A 14,603-nucleotide genomic window follows, 5' to 3' on the forward strand; every position below is an offset into this window, starting at 1 on the left:
ATTTGATTATAATTAAGGCTTAGAAATCTCCTGTTTGTGTAGAGCTTTGGCTTCATTTATTTTTTCAAGGTCAATATATGAACGTTTATAATTGTACATGTAATCAAATGAGAGGCTTCAGTTTAACAACAAAGACGGACTCGCTGTGGGCGTTTGAAACAAAGATCTCATACCATATGTGTAATACAGATATCAAGACCAGTGTCACTGTCAAGATAAAGGAAATAGCAGCAAAATCAGGAGGGTAAAAACATCTGCTGATGAATGCTTTCACTAGTAAGTAGTTCTTGAAAAGTCTTCTACTTTTAGCGGAGCTGCATGTAACTTAAGCTTCAGAATATTTTGACATGCCTGAAGTTACTCAACCTTACTTAAGAAGGTGTAAAGTAACAAGTACAGTAAAAAGGCAACTGGATCCACAAAAATATAGACTGCTCTCAAACAACATACATTGAGATTTATGTTAGAAGTATCAGCACTGAAAGATCAACATTAAGTTCTCATGTAAGTGCAGTACTGTATCTAGTAATTATACACATAGTGACCACAAGAGAAAAGGTACAAAAATAATGAATATTTAACAGTCAGCCCAACAGTAATTCAATTCAGTATTTAACTAAAGTAATAACTTGAATATTTTCATTTTAATAAATAATAATAATTCATTGTATTTGTTCTTTTTAAAAGGTACTCAAAGGCACTTTCTATGGTTAAAAAAAAAGAATCAAAGTAATATCAATGTAAACAAGAGCGATGACATAACAGCAAGGAACAAAACAAAAACATACTTAACCAGCATCACGGGTTCAAAGCAGATTTAAAATCAATGAGTTTTAAGTTCAGTTTTGAAAATAGAGAATGACGGAGAATGTGTGAGGTGCGGTGGAGGAGGCCCCATCCCCCCAGGGCCCAGGCTTAGACACAGTATAAGGAGGTTGTCGTCGGTGGATCTATGGTTGTGGGTGGGAATGTGTCGGTGCCGGAGGGCAGAAAGGAATGAGGGGCAAGGTTGTGAAGGGCTTTGTAGGTGATGAGGAGAATCTTAAACTGGATTATTTGCAGTATGCGCAGCCAGTGGAGGTTTTAGAGGACTGGGGTGATATGGTCTCTGGTGTGGGAATTGGAGAGGGGACGGGCAACTGAGTTCTGGATGTTTTATAGTTTGTTGATGACTTTTGGTGGATGCGCCGTACAGGATGCTGTTGCAGTAGTCCAGTCGAGAGGGGATGGAGGCGTGGATGAGTGTTTGGGCGGCTGAGAGGGAGGGGCGTAGACGGTTGATGTTTTTAAGATCGAAGAAGCTGGGATGTGATTGACTCACACTTGTTCAAAGTGGAGGGTTGGGTCGAAGATAACACCAAGGTTACAGATGTGTGTGGAAGCAGGAACAGAGGTGCAATCGATGGAGACTGAGAAGTTATAGGATTTGTTTCGAGATTTGGGGCCGATTATGAGGATTTCAGATCGGTCGCTGTTGAGTTTGAGGAAGTTTGCTTGCGTCCAGGTCTTTTTATCTGTGAGGCAGTTGGTGATGGTGGAGTGGGTGGTGGGTGTGATGGATTTGGTGGAGCCAGGGGGGGAAAAAGTAAAAGATGAAGAGGAGGCCGACCAAGTAACTCTGTTCGATCCCTGGCTCCATTAGCCCACATCAATGTGTCCTTGGGCAAGGCCTTCAACCCCAAAATGAAGCTGTGCCTACGGTGTATAAATGTGTGTGTGAATGTCAGCTACTCCTTATGGCTAGGTGGCACCTTTTGCATGGGTGTATGGGTGAATGATGATAGGTAGTGTGAAAGCACTTTAAGTAGTTGGAAGACTAGAAAAGTGTTGTACAAGTGCAGGCCCATTTACCATTTACTAAAGATACAGTTACAAGTCTTGACATGATCACCACTCACACATCCCAGCAGAGCTACAGTAGGTTTGATGCTGTGGCAATGCAAGACTAAAGGGAAATAAGTAAGTATTTATTAGCCTCAGGCCAACAAACAAACACCCACACACTTCAATTAGAGAGCATGCCTGTTGTAACTGATTTATGATGGGGATTTGTGTTTTATTGTCCACATAGAGACGTGTATATTCACAGATGAGCTTTGGACTCCAAAAGGGGCACAGTTATCACTGGCAGAGTATTACTAATGCCTTCTTGTTGAATAAATACAGTATTGCAAGAAAGCCATCTGTTGTTATGGTATGACAAAAAACATTTGAATAGCCTTTTCTTAACGTCAGCTTTTCTCGCTTTGAGCAAAACGGCATATACTAACTGTACAAGCAACCACCATCTTGAAACAGCAGTTGTGGTGGAAGTGCAAGCAAGAACAGGAATGCATTATGTTGCAAGTGCACTTTTTTTAAACTAGACATCTGAAATGATCTGTCAACACTGTCAGTTAGTTAACAGAATAATTTCTTGTTTTAAGGTGGAGTGCATTCATTGCGTTCATTGTATCAGATTATTTAAGAAAAAGTACAGTTTTGATCGCCAAATATATTTATTTGGCTTTCCTTTTAAGGTACAACATTTCTAGTTATTAGTAAATCCATGGTTTATAAACCAAATCATATCCTTATTTTGGTCTGTTGGGGTTCTTTGCCATCTGACCCATTCAGCTCAGGAATGGAGGCAGCATGACGGGTCAGTAGTTAACACAATAGAAACTGACCTGCAGTTAGATTTTTAGCTTTGTCTGCTTGAAGTTTCTATGACTGCGTCTGAAATCATTCACTGTGTAGAATACGGTCAGTATATACACATAGTATAATTCATTTGGGATTCATTTATTGTCATTTTACTACATTTGTTGCACAACAAAATGCAAGTTCTGGTGGAGTTTGGCGCATGAATTGAGGAGCCTTTCAGCCAGAGGAAAGAGCTGTACTCCAGTGCTACGAGACGAGCAGCAGCAGCAGCTTTTTCTTTCTCTGTGGTTTTCTGTGAATGACAAATTTAGCTAAATCCATTACAAAGCTCCGAGGGGCTAAATCCATACCTGGTCGAGCAAAGACGCTTGTAGTGCTAATTATGTTCCCAAAGATTTCCCCATTAAATGCACCAATGACTAAATGGAAGCAGCGTCCATAGATTTTACAACAAGCCATTAGGTTCAACTCCAAATGGAAATGTTCCGCTGATAATTGGTGTGAAGAAAAAAAAGCAGGCCTTCTAATTCAGCCGCCAGGCGTTTATCAATAGAGCTAAGCCTCTTTTAGCAGTGGGTGATTTTGACCATTAGCAATACTTAAGCGGCTGGCGTCAGACCCATTTCATACGCCTTTTACCATAGTCAGCTTCCTTGGTTGGAACTCAGTAAAAATGCAGAATAGTACTCACAATGTGGCCGTCATTCGGTTACGGTTCTTCTCCTACACTGCAGTTGGCGGCTCATGCTGTTTATACCCACTCAGGGTCAGCACGGTAAGACAAACATCCAGATTAACCTCTTTTTTAAACCTCTTTCAGCTTTCTGGTCCTTTTATTGCTCTCTCTTTTTTACCTCAGAAGATCCTCAGCTGTATGTTTGTAGTAACCGGCCTCGTGCATAAATGTTCAGAGTTGTAGATGTATCAATTACCTCTGTGCCGTCTCATATTTCCTGTGACAAGACTTACCTGTTATTGGCATACCTCTCTCCCTCTCTTCCTCTCTCTCTCTCTCTCTGTAAAATAGATGAGGAAAGGGACGAGTGACGGCACGACTCGAGTCATCCCTGACACAAGCCGCTCTGCAGGGTCGCCCCACGCCCCAAGGTCCCTCTCCATACCAATCATTTTACCGCTGACCTCAGAGCTTAGAAGCCACACTCCAGAGCCAATGGAGACAGCTCGCCAAGAAACCCCAGATAGTGCCTCGCCACTCAGCCACCTCGATGTCAGCCGCTCTGGCAACATGGAGGCCATCAGCAGGTCAGTGAGTCCGGTCAAAGAGCATGCACCTGTGTCTGCGAAAATGTCAAATTCACAATATGGCTTGCAAGTTGCAGAATATTGAGATAATAATAGTTTTACAACCCGTTTTGGTTTTTAAAATATAGCTTTGAGTTGTTCTAATGATAGATGTTCATACATTTATGGAGTCAAACTGACATTTTATGCAGCATATGAAGAGCATAGTCAGAGAGGTTGATATGATATATGTATGGGTGCTTAATGTGAACTTCATGTGATGTACGTATCATTTGTGAGCCAAAAACAGAATTCACTTAGTCTGTGAAATCCAGTCAGTTTCTCTTGCAGTTTTAAGATTTCACGAGTATCACTGTCTTATTTGTAAGCATGATCCTTTATGACAGCTGTAAAATAAAGCTTACAATCATATAACACAAAATAAAACTTCACTCAAACGTACATAAGATCAAACAATTAAACGTCTATTTTTGTCTCGTAACGTCCAATTCCAATGTGGAATTCGAGGGGGTGGCGACTCTAGGAGTGGTAAAAAGGTTATGACTACTGTTTGCATAAGTGATGTGCTATCAGTTGAGGGCGAGGATGAAGAATCTTGACGGCGATCAAGGATCTAAAGCCCCATCCCCGTGGCAATGTGCCTTTGGCACGCAAACAAGCCTATTATAAGAAGTTGAAACTGGAACCGCTCGGTGTTGAGTGTCCCCAGCCCTGGAATAGCAAGGCTACAGTTGTGTCTGTTGTTGGGGCTCTTGACCAGGGGTTTTAAACTAGCTTTAACTTTGCCTGCGATAGCATCTGCACTGTTTGGCTGGAAAAAAACGTAGAAAATCCAGAAACAGACCTCAGACCTCGGGGTGGTATAATGTGCAGCAAAGCAAGAGTGTGATGTTGAAGCACTAAGATGAGAAATGATGACGCTGTTTTGGCTTCACTACGGCTTGGCGGACACACCACTGACCTTTATTATGACATTAATCAGAGTTTAACACCCTGTCAGCACCAGATCCATTAACACGTTACATAAAAGAGCACAGCGCCAAATTACAAAAGTACAATTAAAAAAGATAGATAATTCAATCAATAAATAACATTAAATGTTGAAATATATTTAGTAAAATATAAGGGTATAATTTGCATAACAGTTTGTGGAATGGATTTTCTTTTTATCTTAGAATATAAAGTATTTTTTTTCTTTTATTAGCAATAATATTTTGCGTCATCATCCTAAAAAAATGTAAGTAATGTTCTAAAAGGTTAACAGGTTTACATTCACTGTCAAATATCTAAGTCAACATTTTTGCTTTCCATCCTCAAGATAATGAACCTACAAAGTGTTAAATCAACAACACCAACCATCATCTCTTTGTAGAGCAGACATTGCTGTCCTCTTGAAGTGGCAAATAAAAGGTGGCAACAGCTTTCCGCATCATGTCAGCATGCCAGTAAATCTCCTGGTGGATTTCCCCTCAGACTCTGAAATCCTTCTCGTCAGGTCGCATTGGGTGACTGATGTACGGACAGTGTGAAAGGTCTCAACTTCAAACTGTCTGACTGGCATTTAATTTAAAAAAAACTCCTTGAGTCATGCAACTTGCTGACGGTCTAAAGTTATTGTACCATCTTTCATGTAAAACTATACTTTTGATACTCACCGATAGTGTTTCCCAAACTTGAGACTCTGGCGCTTTTTGAATGTTTAAGGATGAGGAGAAAGTTAAATAAGTTTTTATTCAAAAAGACTGAATTGTAGGCAACTGAGACGCATAAAGCCAGAACAAATATATGATAATTTTCCATAAGTGGATTCATCTGTGTTTTCGCTGCTCTCATCTTAACTTGTCAGCTTGCTCTCACTTTCCATAGGTATGTGTCAGACAGATCTGTGTCAGCAGTGTGCGAGCGCAACCAGCCACACAGCCAACCGGGTCACAAAACATATCCAGAACTTTAGTTGAATAGTTGTTATATATATATATATATATATTCAAACATTGTGGTTGTATACATTTTTACTCCTCATTATTTATCATTTATAGGATATGCAATAAGAATTTAGGACTTGTGTTCACACCTTGTTGGCGGTAAAGAAGCAATTTAAATGTATCTAATGACGTGTGTATTCAATTTCACACATGCCCCATCCTTTCCAGGAACATCTCCAGCCCCAGGTCACATTCAGCACACGCTGGGAGTCAAAGCAGCTTTTAAGGCAGAGCAGAATCTCCACTATCCGATCTCCCTGTGCGTCCGCCTGGCGACCGCTGTACTGTCTTACCGCGCTCAACATGTGACACTTTGCGTCCTCGTTGTCGAACGCATGAATCCGGTAATTGTGTACGCCACAATGCTCTCACCTGTACCTAAAATATGACACCAGCCTCATTCACCACCACACAGGTCACATGAGCCAACATAGCAGCGTCATGTGAACTTATTCCGCTCTCAGCGTTGCGTAGTAGCTCGTGGGGGATGCATACTGGCTTTTGTGTGGCGTTGCCATGGTTCACTAAATCTTGTGATGTAACCATTAGGTTTCTTAGAAGCCCATTGGAAATAGGTGGGAGTGAGGAACGTTGCAGTGTGGTGTGAGTGCAGGTTCCCTGTGGGTATAACAGCATTGTTGGACGCCTTTCAGGAAGTCTCATCCATCAGCCCCGAAGCCTGACAGCACATCTTTACAGCAGGCTTAGATCCAGGCTGGATCTAACTGGTTTTCTTGCACTTTAGATGTTGGTGCCTTCTTTTTCTTCGAATATCATCTAATATTTGCATGAACTTGTTTGTTCACTGCTAAAAACTAGTTTGGGTTCTCGTGAAGTCTTTTGTTGTATTGAATCTTGTCACACTGTCACATCCCGCTTGAGCCATCGTTGATGTTATTTGTGACGCTACGACAAGTCAAAATGACTTACTGTGAAAAAGTGCTGAAAAAAAAACGTTTTTGGATGAAACTGCAACTTTTCGTTTTTTTGTTTTGCTCCTGTTATTTACATTTCATCTATATTAAATAGAAATAATCTTTTTTTTTTTTTTTTTTTGAAGAGTTGCTTGGTATTAAGTCCTGATTGAGCACTGTGTTTTTCTTGAAATAGAGTTTTGTTTTTTAGATTTTTCTACTCAAAACCTCTTTTCTTCTCATTGCGGAGTGCTATTTAAACTGCACCGCCCAACTGCGCCCCCCAAAAAATGTCACCAGCCGCCACTGGTCCTAAAATAGGTTAACTAATGAGCAGAAAACGCAATCACTCATTAACTTTGGCGGTCGCTGTAACCCATTTGGCTAAATGACGTCGGGACGCCTTCTAAAATGATTGTCTTCAAAATAAAATATGAGAAAGTCATATCGGAAGCTTGTGTTTAAATTAATTAATTAAAATCATTAAATACTGTTTTGCAGCCGTCTTGAAAGTGAGCTCGGAGCCTGGAGGAAATGCTTCTCACACACTCATCTGTCACTACAGAGAGACAGCAAATCACATATCACTTCAGAATAAAATGTTTTTTAAAAAAGGGAAGCAGATTAAGGTGCAAATAACTGATATACAACGACTGATAAGCCACGTGAATGACATCCCCTCTAAGAAAATACAAGTTTTCCCAGTCAACACACAGGAAGCCATCTTGCTCGTGCTCAGGATGGTTTGGTGCAGTGTCTTCATCCACAGTGACGATGCCAGCATTGACCCCTCGTCATACCAAGATCTTACCAAGATGTTTGGTCCATAAAGAGTCAACCGGGTCACAGGATATCTTAAATCACTCATTCAAAGCCAAGCAAGCGTGACAACAGGTGTTGTAAACTCAGGAGTCAAAATCATCCCCGTATTAATGCTGGTGCTGAAAACACAAGGTTATTACTCGATTAGTTGTCCGACATACATTTTTTTTCTGCAACTATTCTGAGGATGGTTTAACAAGGTGGTTTTGCATTTCAAGCCTAAATGTTCATATTTGTTTATATTAGTATTATTATTATTATTATATAGAAATATGTGTAATTATTTTGCCATCATTAACTTTTGTCATGCATGACTACTATACAGCATCAGTTCTTTTGGTATAAAGCAAGTTGGTTCTTTCAACATCAATAAGGTGCAGTGAAGGTAATGCTCATGATAAAGCGACTTGACATAAAACACAATGCATGTGAGAGCTGATCATATTTCATCTGTACATTGTCACATCCGCCTGCAGCCTCAGTTTAAAACTTGAAGCATGGTGGCTCTGTGATGCTCTGACGTCTTGTTCTCTGATACAATGAGCATATACCAAGCGTAGCTTAGCCGGGCTTATCCAACAAATACTTTAGGTCTTGACCGCCACGCAGTTTGGGCTCTTTGGTATTCAAAGAATGTCCAGCACCCGTCTCAAAGCTGATGGTTTGGGGGTCCTGAAGGGACCAGAGGCTGAACCGAGGAGCTGAGACACAAGGGAACTCTGGCTGCACAGGTCCCAGATCCTCATCTTTATTATTTAATGCAGTAAATGGCAAAGAAATGTGCCAAACTATTTTCCTCTTTTCGTTTTGCACCACCAGCTCAAATAACAGCTCCACTTAACCTTTTCTTTTGAGCAAATACGGTGTTCAAATTGATTATCGAACAACTCATCACAAGTTCACAACTAGGATTGGCAGCAACGGGTCAAAGACTTTATGAGGGCAACATTAAAATTGTGTGTTGGAAAACTTTCATCTGACTTCAGCTGATGTTGTTGAGTGTTGTTGGATTACTCGAGGGACTGGCATCCGCTAAACTAGACTTCATTTTAGTTTTTTTAATTGTGGAGAAGGACCAACTTGTCATTGGTAGTTTTCCGTTGACCCCAGAGGGATCAGGCCTTTTCCGGATGCCTCTACAAAGCTTTTTATTATCCCCCCGGTACGGTAGTGGGTAAGCAGGATTTCCGCTTTTGCAATTCACGGCGGCAGTGACGGCACATTACTTTAATACGCTTGCCAGACTGTGTAACACCAGTTAAGAACATGGGTGTGGGGAGAAAAAACATCAACCTCTGAGTCTCTAAAAGAATGTCGAGGTGCGTGTTGTGAACCACGCCTGCCCCTAAAACAACGCCGGAGGAACATGTGTACAATTCCTGCACATTGTGTCATTTGAGAAGATTTTTGAAGTTTAACAAACTTTGGCCCATTTTGATTCCGGTCTGACTTGAAACCTAAATCCTTTGTTTTGAACTTGTTGAGGTGCTGATGGCCAAAGTGTTTTCCCCTCACCTCGGTACACCCCCCTCCTTACAGTAAGCCACATGACGGCACGTCACGTACCAAAACACACCCGAGAACCAAACATCCACGGAATGGTCCACTCAATAACAACTCTTTATTCTGCAAGCTATTGTTTACTGGCACGGTAGGCAGAGTTATTGCATTATTGAAATTGTTCCAATTTGATCAAGTCTACTTTCTGTGCCTCTTTAGCTCCAAACCAATGAAACAGAATATTGTTGCTGCTTTATTTGAGCAATATTGTGTGCTCCTGTAAATAGTATAAAGTACAAGAAACTTATTGCAGAAAATGAATCCAGATTGAGCTGTTTATTACTCTTAGTCATTATTTAGATGATTGCATACAAGCCACGCTATTAATAAGTAGAGCTGCAGTTTATGAGGATTTTATGAATAAATTGTTCTTTAAAAAGGTCTGAAAGATGTGAAAAACACCCATCCCAATTTTCAACAGCTCAAGATGATACCACCAGTTTACAACTATTTTATCTTAATAAGAAGGTGGAACAGCTGTATTTTGGCATTTTCTATTCTAATATTACTATAATTATATACAATTATGATTATATTACTTACCTATGTCTATTACAGATAGAAATAGGACTTTTTCATCAGACATGTTGACAGAGGTGTTATTAATAACATAAACGATGACTGTTCTTTTCACGTGTCCAGGTAAACCATGACAGCCACCATTGTTGTCATGATTTACACCTGTGCTTTTTCTCTGTGACATGTCAAATAATAACTATGAAGTCACAAAGTGACATTGTTGCAAAACATCCATGAATTTAACAGTAAATAAATGGATCATAACAAAAGACCGCCGAGGTTAACAGTCATTTACTGCATGTGTTGACGCAGTCTTACAGTTCAGGTTTGGTTGCAGTGTTTTTCTTCCTGCTTTGACTTTGGAGAAGATAATAGTGTATTCAGCTCTGCTTAGGCAAACAAGACTAAAGGTGATTGTGAAATTTTCAGCCTGTAAGTGCCAGGATATGAAAATGTTAAGCAACCTCAACATTCAGTGCCAACGCTGAGTTCCTCTTATCGTTGCATAATTTCATCATGTGTCGCTGGCGTTTCTCCAGTGGCACCAACCAGCCTATATTTTAGAGCAGCACCCATTTCTCTCTTGGTTCCTAATAATTACCAGAGACACGCTCACAAAGGCTGATCTGTTGCACTGCATGGCCATTATTCTGCAGACAAAAGACAGTCTTATGCCCTATTCTCAGCCCCAAGGACATGAAGGGTCGGGGGCTTCCTGATTATATGTCACAGCACTTTATAGCCACATCCTGCACGCTGATTAATTACGTGCTTTTGATTTCATATTTCAGCTCCCAAGAAGAAGATAGGCCAATATCTCCTTTCTACTTGAGGTAGGCCTTCTTGCCCTGCGTTAGAAAGCTGACACCTGGATGACACCTCTGGGTGCAGACGCATAATTACTTTATGGTTTAAGATCGTTGAATGTTGTTGGAATGATAATACATTAAGTTCAATCGATCATTTCTATCATTTTTCAAACATAGACAGTGAAATATTGCCAAATATTTGAGAGGATTTTCTGAAATATTTGCGATTATTATGAACAGAATATATTTGGGTGTTTTTGTTTTTTTTTTGCCATTTTTGTAGACTAATGACAAATTTGAAAATAATTGTTAGCTGCACCAGTCACTTCAACATGTGTTATATTTTAATATAATTTTTTGTCTTGATATTTTTCATTAGCACCATGGTTAAAAATGAACCCATTAGAAGTGAATACATTCAGTGAACCTCATGTTTTAGCATGTGCGACTGATTTGGTTTTAGTACAGCTCGGCCACACCTACACCTGCGTGGTAATCGCCTGTTTATCACCATTGACCCTACTGTCATCGTTTTCCATTTTGCCTTCAGTTTATATTGAACTAAAGTCTTGAAATCTCAACAGCTTGTCGTGCGAGTGTTAACGGCTGGTTCCTTAGTTAATCATTTGGAGTTGGCACATTTGACTGGAGTGTTTCTGCTGATATATGACCTTAGAGCTGATAATGCTCCAGACCAGTGCGACTGTTTGTGTGATGAAGCCTTTTATTGTTATTTCCTCAAAAAGAATAGACGCAGGACGAAAGCTTCACAGGACAATAGTGAAAGTAACAAATAATAATGAACTTTGACTGGAACATGTCTCTTGGTTACGATGTAATAAAACACAACAGGTTTCATCCATGATGGAAAGTGAAAGGTCCGAATTAGTGCACTAATCCAAGTCCTGGGCAGTCATGAAGTCAGCTATGTACAGTATGTGTAGTATATAATACATAACAATAACCTGTTTAACTGTGGAATGGGATTATATGCATTGCATAATCACTGTTCTCGGTGTACTCTCCCAGTAAACATGCCGACGACATATTACATAACTGCTCACAGCGACAGTCCATTTTAAACTTTTCACAGGTCTCTAAAACTAATTATATGACATGTACAGACACAGGTGTGCATACATGTGTATTTGGTAAAGCTGCATGCAATTCAACAGATAGGAAGGTTTTACATTTTGCATTTACGTGTTCATAAACCAAACTAATTTAAATGTTGACCTGATGGCGGTGGTAGACGACAAGGGGATCCCCAAAATGATTACAATTAATCCTCAGGAGGTCATTAATGTTTTTCAAAGTTCATGATCCATCCAGATTTCATAAAAAAAACTAAAATGTCAACCTTATGGTGTCACTAGAGCAAATGCCAGGGAATTCTGTACAAATATCATCACATCTGTAAGTTTTGGACTATTTGTTGGGCAAAATAAGCTCTTTGAAGATCTTGTCTTCTGCTCTTTCATGCAGAAAACTAAAAGGTTAATCAATTGTATGGATCGTTTGCTAATAAAGTCATTTGTTGCAGCACTAGCCTGTGTCATCTCTGAATGACGAAGACTAATGTTTGTGATACTTTCCCTTTCCCTTCTCCGTCTCTCTCGCTCATGTCGATTGATGACTTACTCCATGGCCTGCTTGTACTTCGTTACGCACAACACATACGCTCCTTCTCTCTGCTGAAGTCAATTTGCATTCTTGCACATACTCAGGAAACCACAGAGGAGCTCAATCCAAATGGATCATAATTTTCTTGAGGGTGTTGACCATAGACTGAAGGCGCAGGCCAGTATGTGACTGTGGTGTAAAACTGGATTACCTGAATGGACGCTGGGGGGATTTAACTGCTATAAGCTTCTGCTTTAGAGGCTTTGAGTTGTTTCCTCCTTGATTTTTATGCCTTAAAAACACTTGATTTCAGAACCCCAGCACAGACACAACTGCGGAAACATATTATTTTGTTCTTACTATTATTTTCAAAGCAATTTTCTTAGTTAGAAGGTCCTGAATGAAGCAATTATATGTAGCAAACTTTAAGCTCTTGTAAAACAAAGACTTGCACTGCTGGCTTTTTAAAATCACACTCTGCAAAACAAAAATAACACAGTTTGACATTCAGACCTATCATTTCATTACAGACCTGTCTTAAGAGCTCAGTAAACCTTACTGACACCATACAACTGAAAACCCCCCAAAATGCTGCTGACTGGTAAAATTACACTAATTCAACAATTCTAATTTTGGATCCATTTTATTTCTAAAAGGAATTGTTCAACATTTTGGGAAATATTTGTTTAATCTTCTATTATTTATTTACCTGCCAAAAGTCAGATGAAAAGATCAATACCACCCAGTTCAATATGAGTATGCTGCCAGCAGAAGTGCCACCTATCTGAATAAAGCATAAAGGCTGAAGAAAGGGAGACGGTGAGCCATTTGTGGTTTTATGAGGGGTTATGGGCCAGACGAAAGCCAGATGCGGTTGACTTTCTGAAATCTCTGTTGGTTCTTTCGAAACCTCATGATGACGGCAAGCGTGGTGAGTGTGCTGGTGAGTTAGTTCATCAGAATTACACTCAACATTTCTCCTCCCCCGGACAGCGAGGTCGCCAAAAGTTTTCCTCATCAGAGTCCTACCACTTCCCAAGCTTTTCTTCTGGACCTTGTATTTTCTGATATTGTAGATACTTTTGAGCTAATATACAGTACATGGCATTGATGGCATTGCCCAAGGAAGAAATACCACACTGGTAATTGAAAGAGAAGGCCTCTTCCTGCGGCCTTGCTATCTTACAGGAGCAAAAAGGTTTTTAACCACATGGCATCAGATTCTGAAAATCAACACTTGTATAGTTCTCTTCTCTCCAGCTGTTTCCCACAGGCCTTGAAAAGTGACGTTTTTAAGCCGCTATTAACATAGAATAATCTAAAGTCTAGACAACCCACTAATGAATGATTATAGACCTTAAAAAAAAGGCAGTTTTTTTAACAGCGTAATGGCTTCTTGACCCTAAACAATTGTCTTGTTGAGGTTTCAATGACATCTACATTAACACACATATTGGAAGAAATATCAGATTTGGAAGAGTTGGATCTGCAGCATTCGAAATGGTGGACCGCGATATCATACCCGAATGACTGTAAAACTGGGTCAGACTTTTTGGTTTTAAGCTTATTTGAAGAACACATGTGTGGATCATGAATCTGAGGGGCAAATTACGAATAGGATTTCACAATCTTTTTTGTGGCTGTCAAATTTATAGGACATAAAGAAATTATGTAATTCTCAAAGCTTCTGCAAAGCTTAGCGCTCCTGTGCTTTTTGCACATCTAGATGAGGTAGTCTGTAAATATGTAGTGTCTGCACCTCGTCGGTCAGGATTTGTCGCTAACAGATTTGTCTGACTTTTTTTTTTCTCTACGCTGTCCTGCCTGCTGTGTTGATGGAGCAAAGGCAACATTTCTAATTTGCCACATGGATAAGAATCAGACGCAAAAAACCTCTATGGCCGTATTTGCACTCTAATATCGTTAGCGCAATATCTTTTATAAATTGGACCATGACCAGACACATTTTATACTTACAAGCAACTTATTTATTATCATGTTTATTTGTTTTAAGATAAAACTTCTGTTTTAGTGAAACAATGAACATAGAAAGGCAGTGAATTCCCATATAGACTGGCGCTGCACTAACAACACAGAGACGTACAGGAAGAGGTACTCTTCTTCAGACTTCTGGTTGCCATGGCTCATCCCGCCTGTCTTACGGTCTCATTTGCAAGTAGTTTCTGACTCAGACTCATTTATGCACACCAGGCGACAATACTGTCTGATGTTTGAGTGGTTTCACACATTTGCATCTTCAGTTAATATCAGTCGGTGGTGCAAAATCTATTTGGTTTACTCGCCAACTTCTCAACCCTGCACCTCAGCGTCTGGTACTGACGCATAAGGCGCTATTGATTGTCTGTATGAGACAGACCAGGCGTTCAAGTAACTCGCATGGAAACAGATCAGCGTTGTTAGACATTAGTAGATGATCTGTGTGTGTGATGACGTGTGGAGAC

The 14,603-nt window shown here is 40.0% G+C and overlaps 1 protein-coding gene across 5 annotated transcripts in view; it reads left to right on the plus strand.

The window, feature by feature from the left end:
- Positions 1-14,603, plus strand: part of fam13a (family with sequence similarity 13 member A) — a 49,634-nt gene that overhangs the window by 13,457 nt on the left and 21,574 nt on the right. For 4 of the 5 annotated variants that reach the window (XM_068589007.1, XM_068589011.1, XM_068589010.1 and 1 more), the window contains exons 8-9: positions 3,674-3,909; positions 10,501-10,542. In XM_068589007.1, the coding sequence (XP_068445108.1) occupies positions 3,674-3,909; positions 10,501-10,542 (278 nt within the window). The remainder of the gene's footprint in view (positions 1-3,673; positions 3,910-10,500; positions 10,543-14,603) is intronic. The other variant, XM_068589008.1, reaches the window with a different exon arrangement.

The sequence above is a fragment of the Clinocottus analis genome, unplaced genomic scaffold (genome assembly GCF_023055335.1).
Source record: "Clinocottus analis isolate CAN_PGR_092001 unplaced genomic scaffold, fCliAna1.0.p SCAF_22, whole genome shotgun sequence".
Lineage (NCBI taxonomy): Eukaryota > Metazoa > Chordata > Actinopteri > Perciformes > Cottidae > Clinocottus > Clinocottus analis.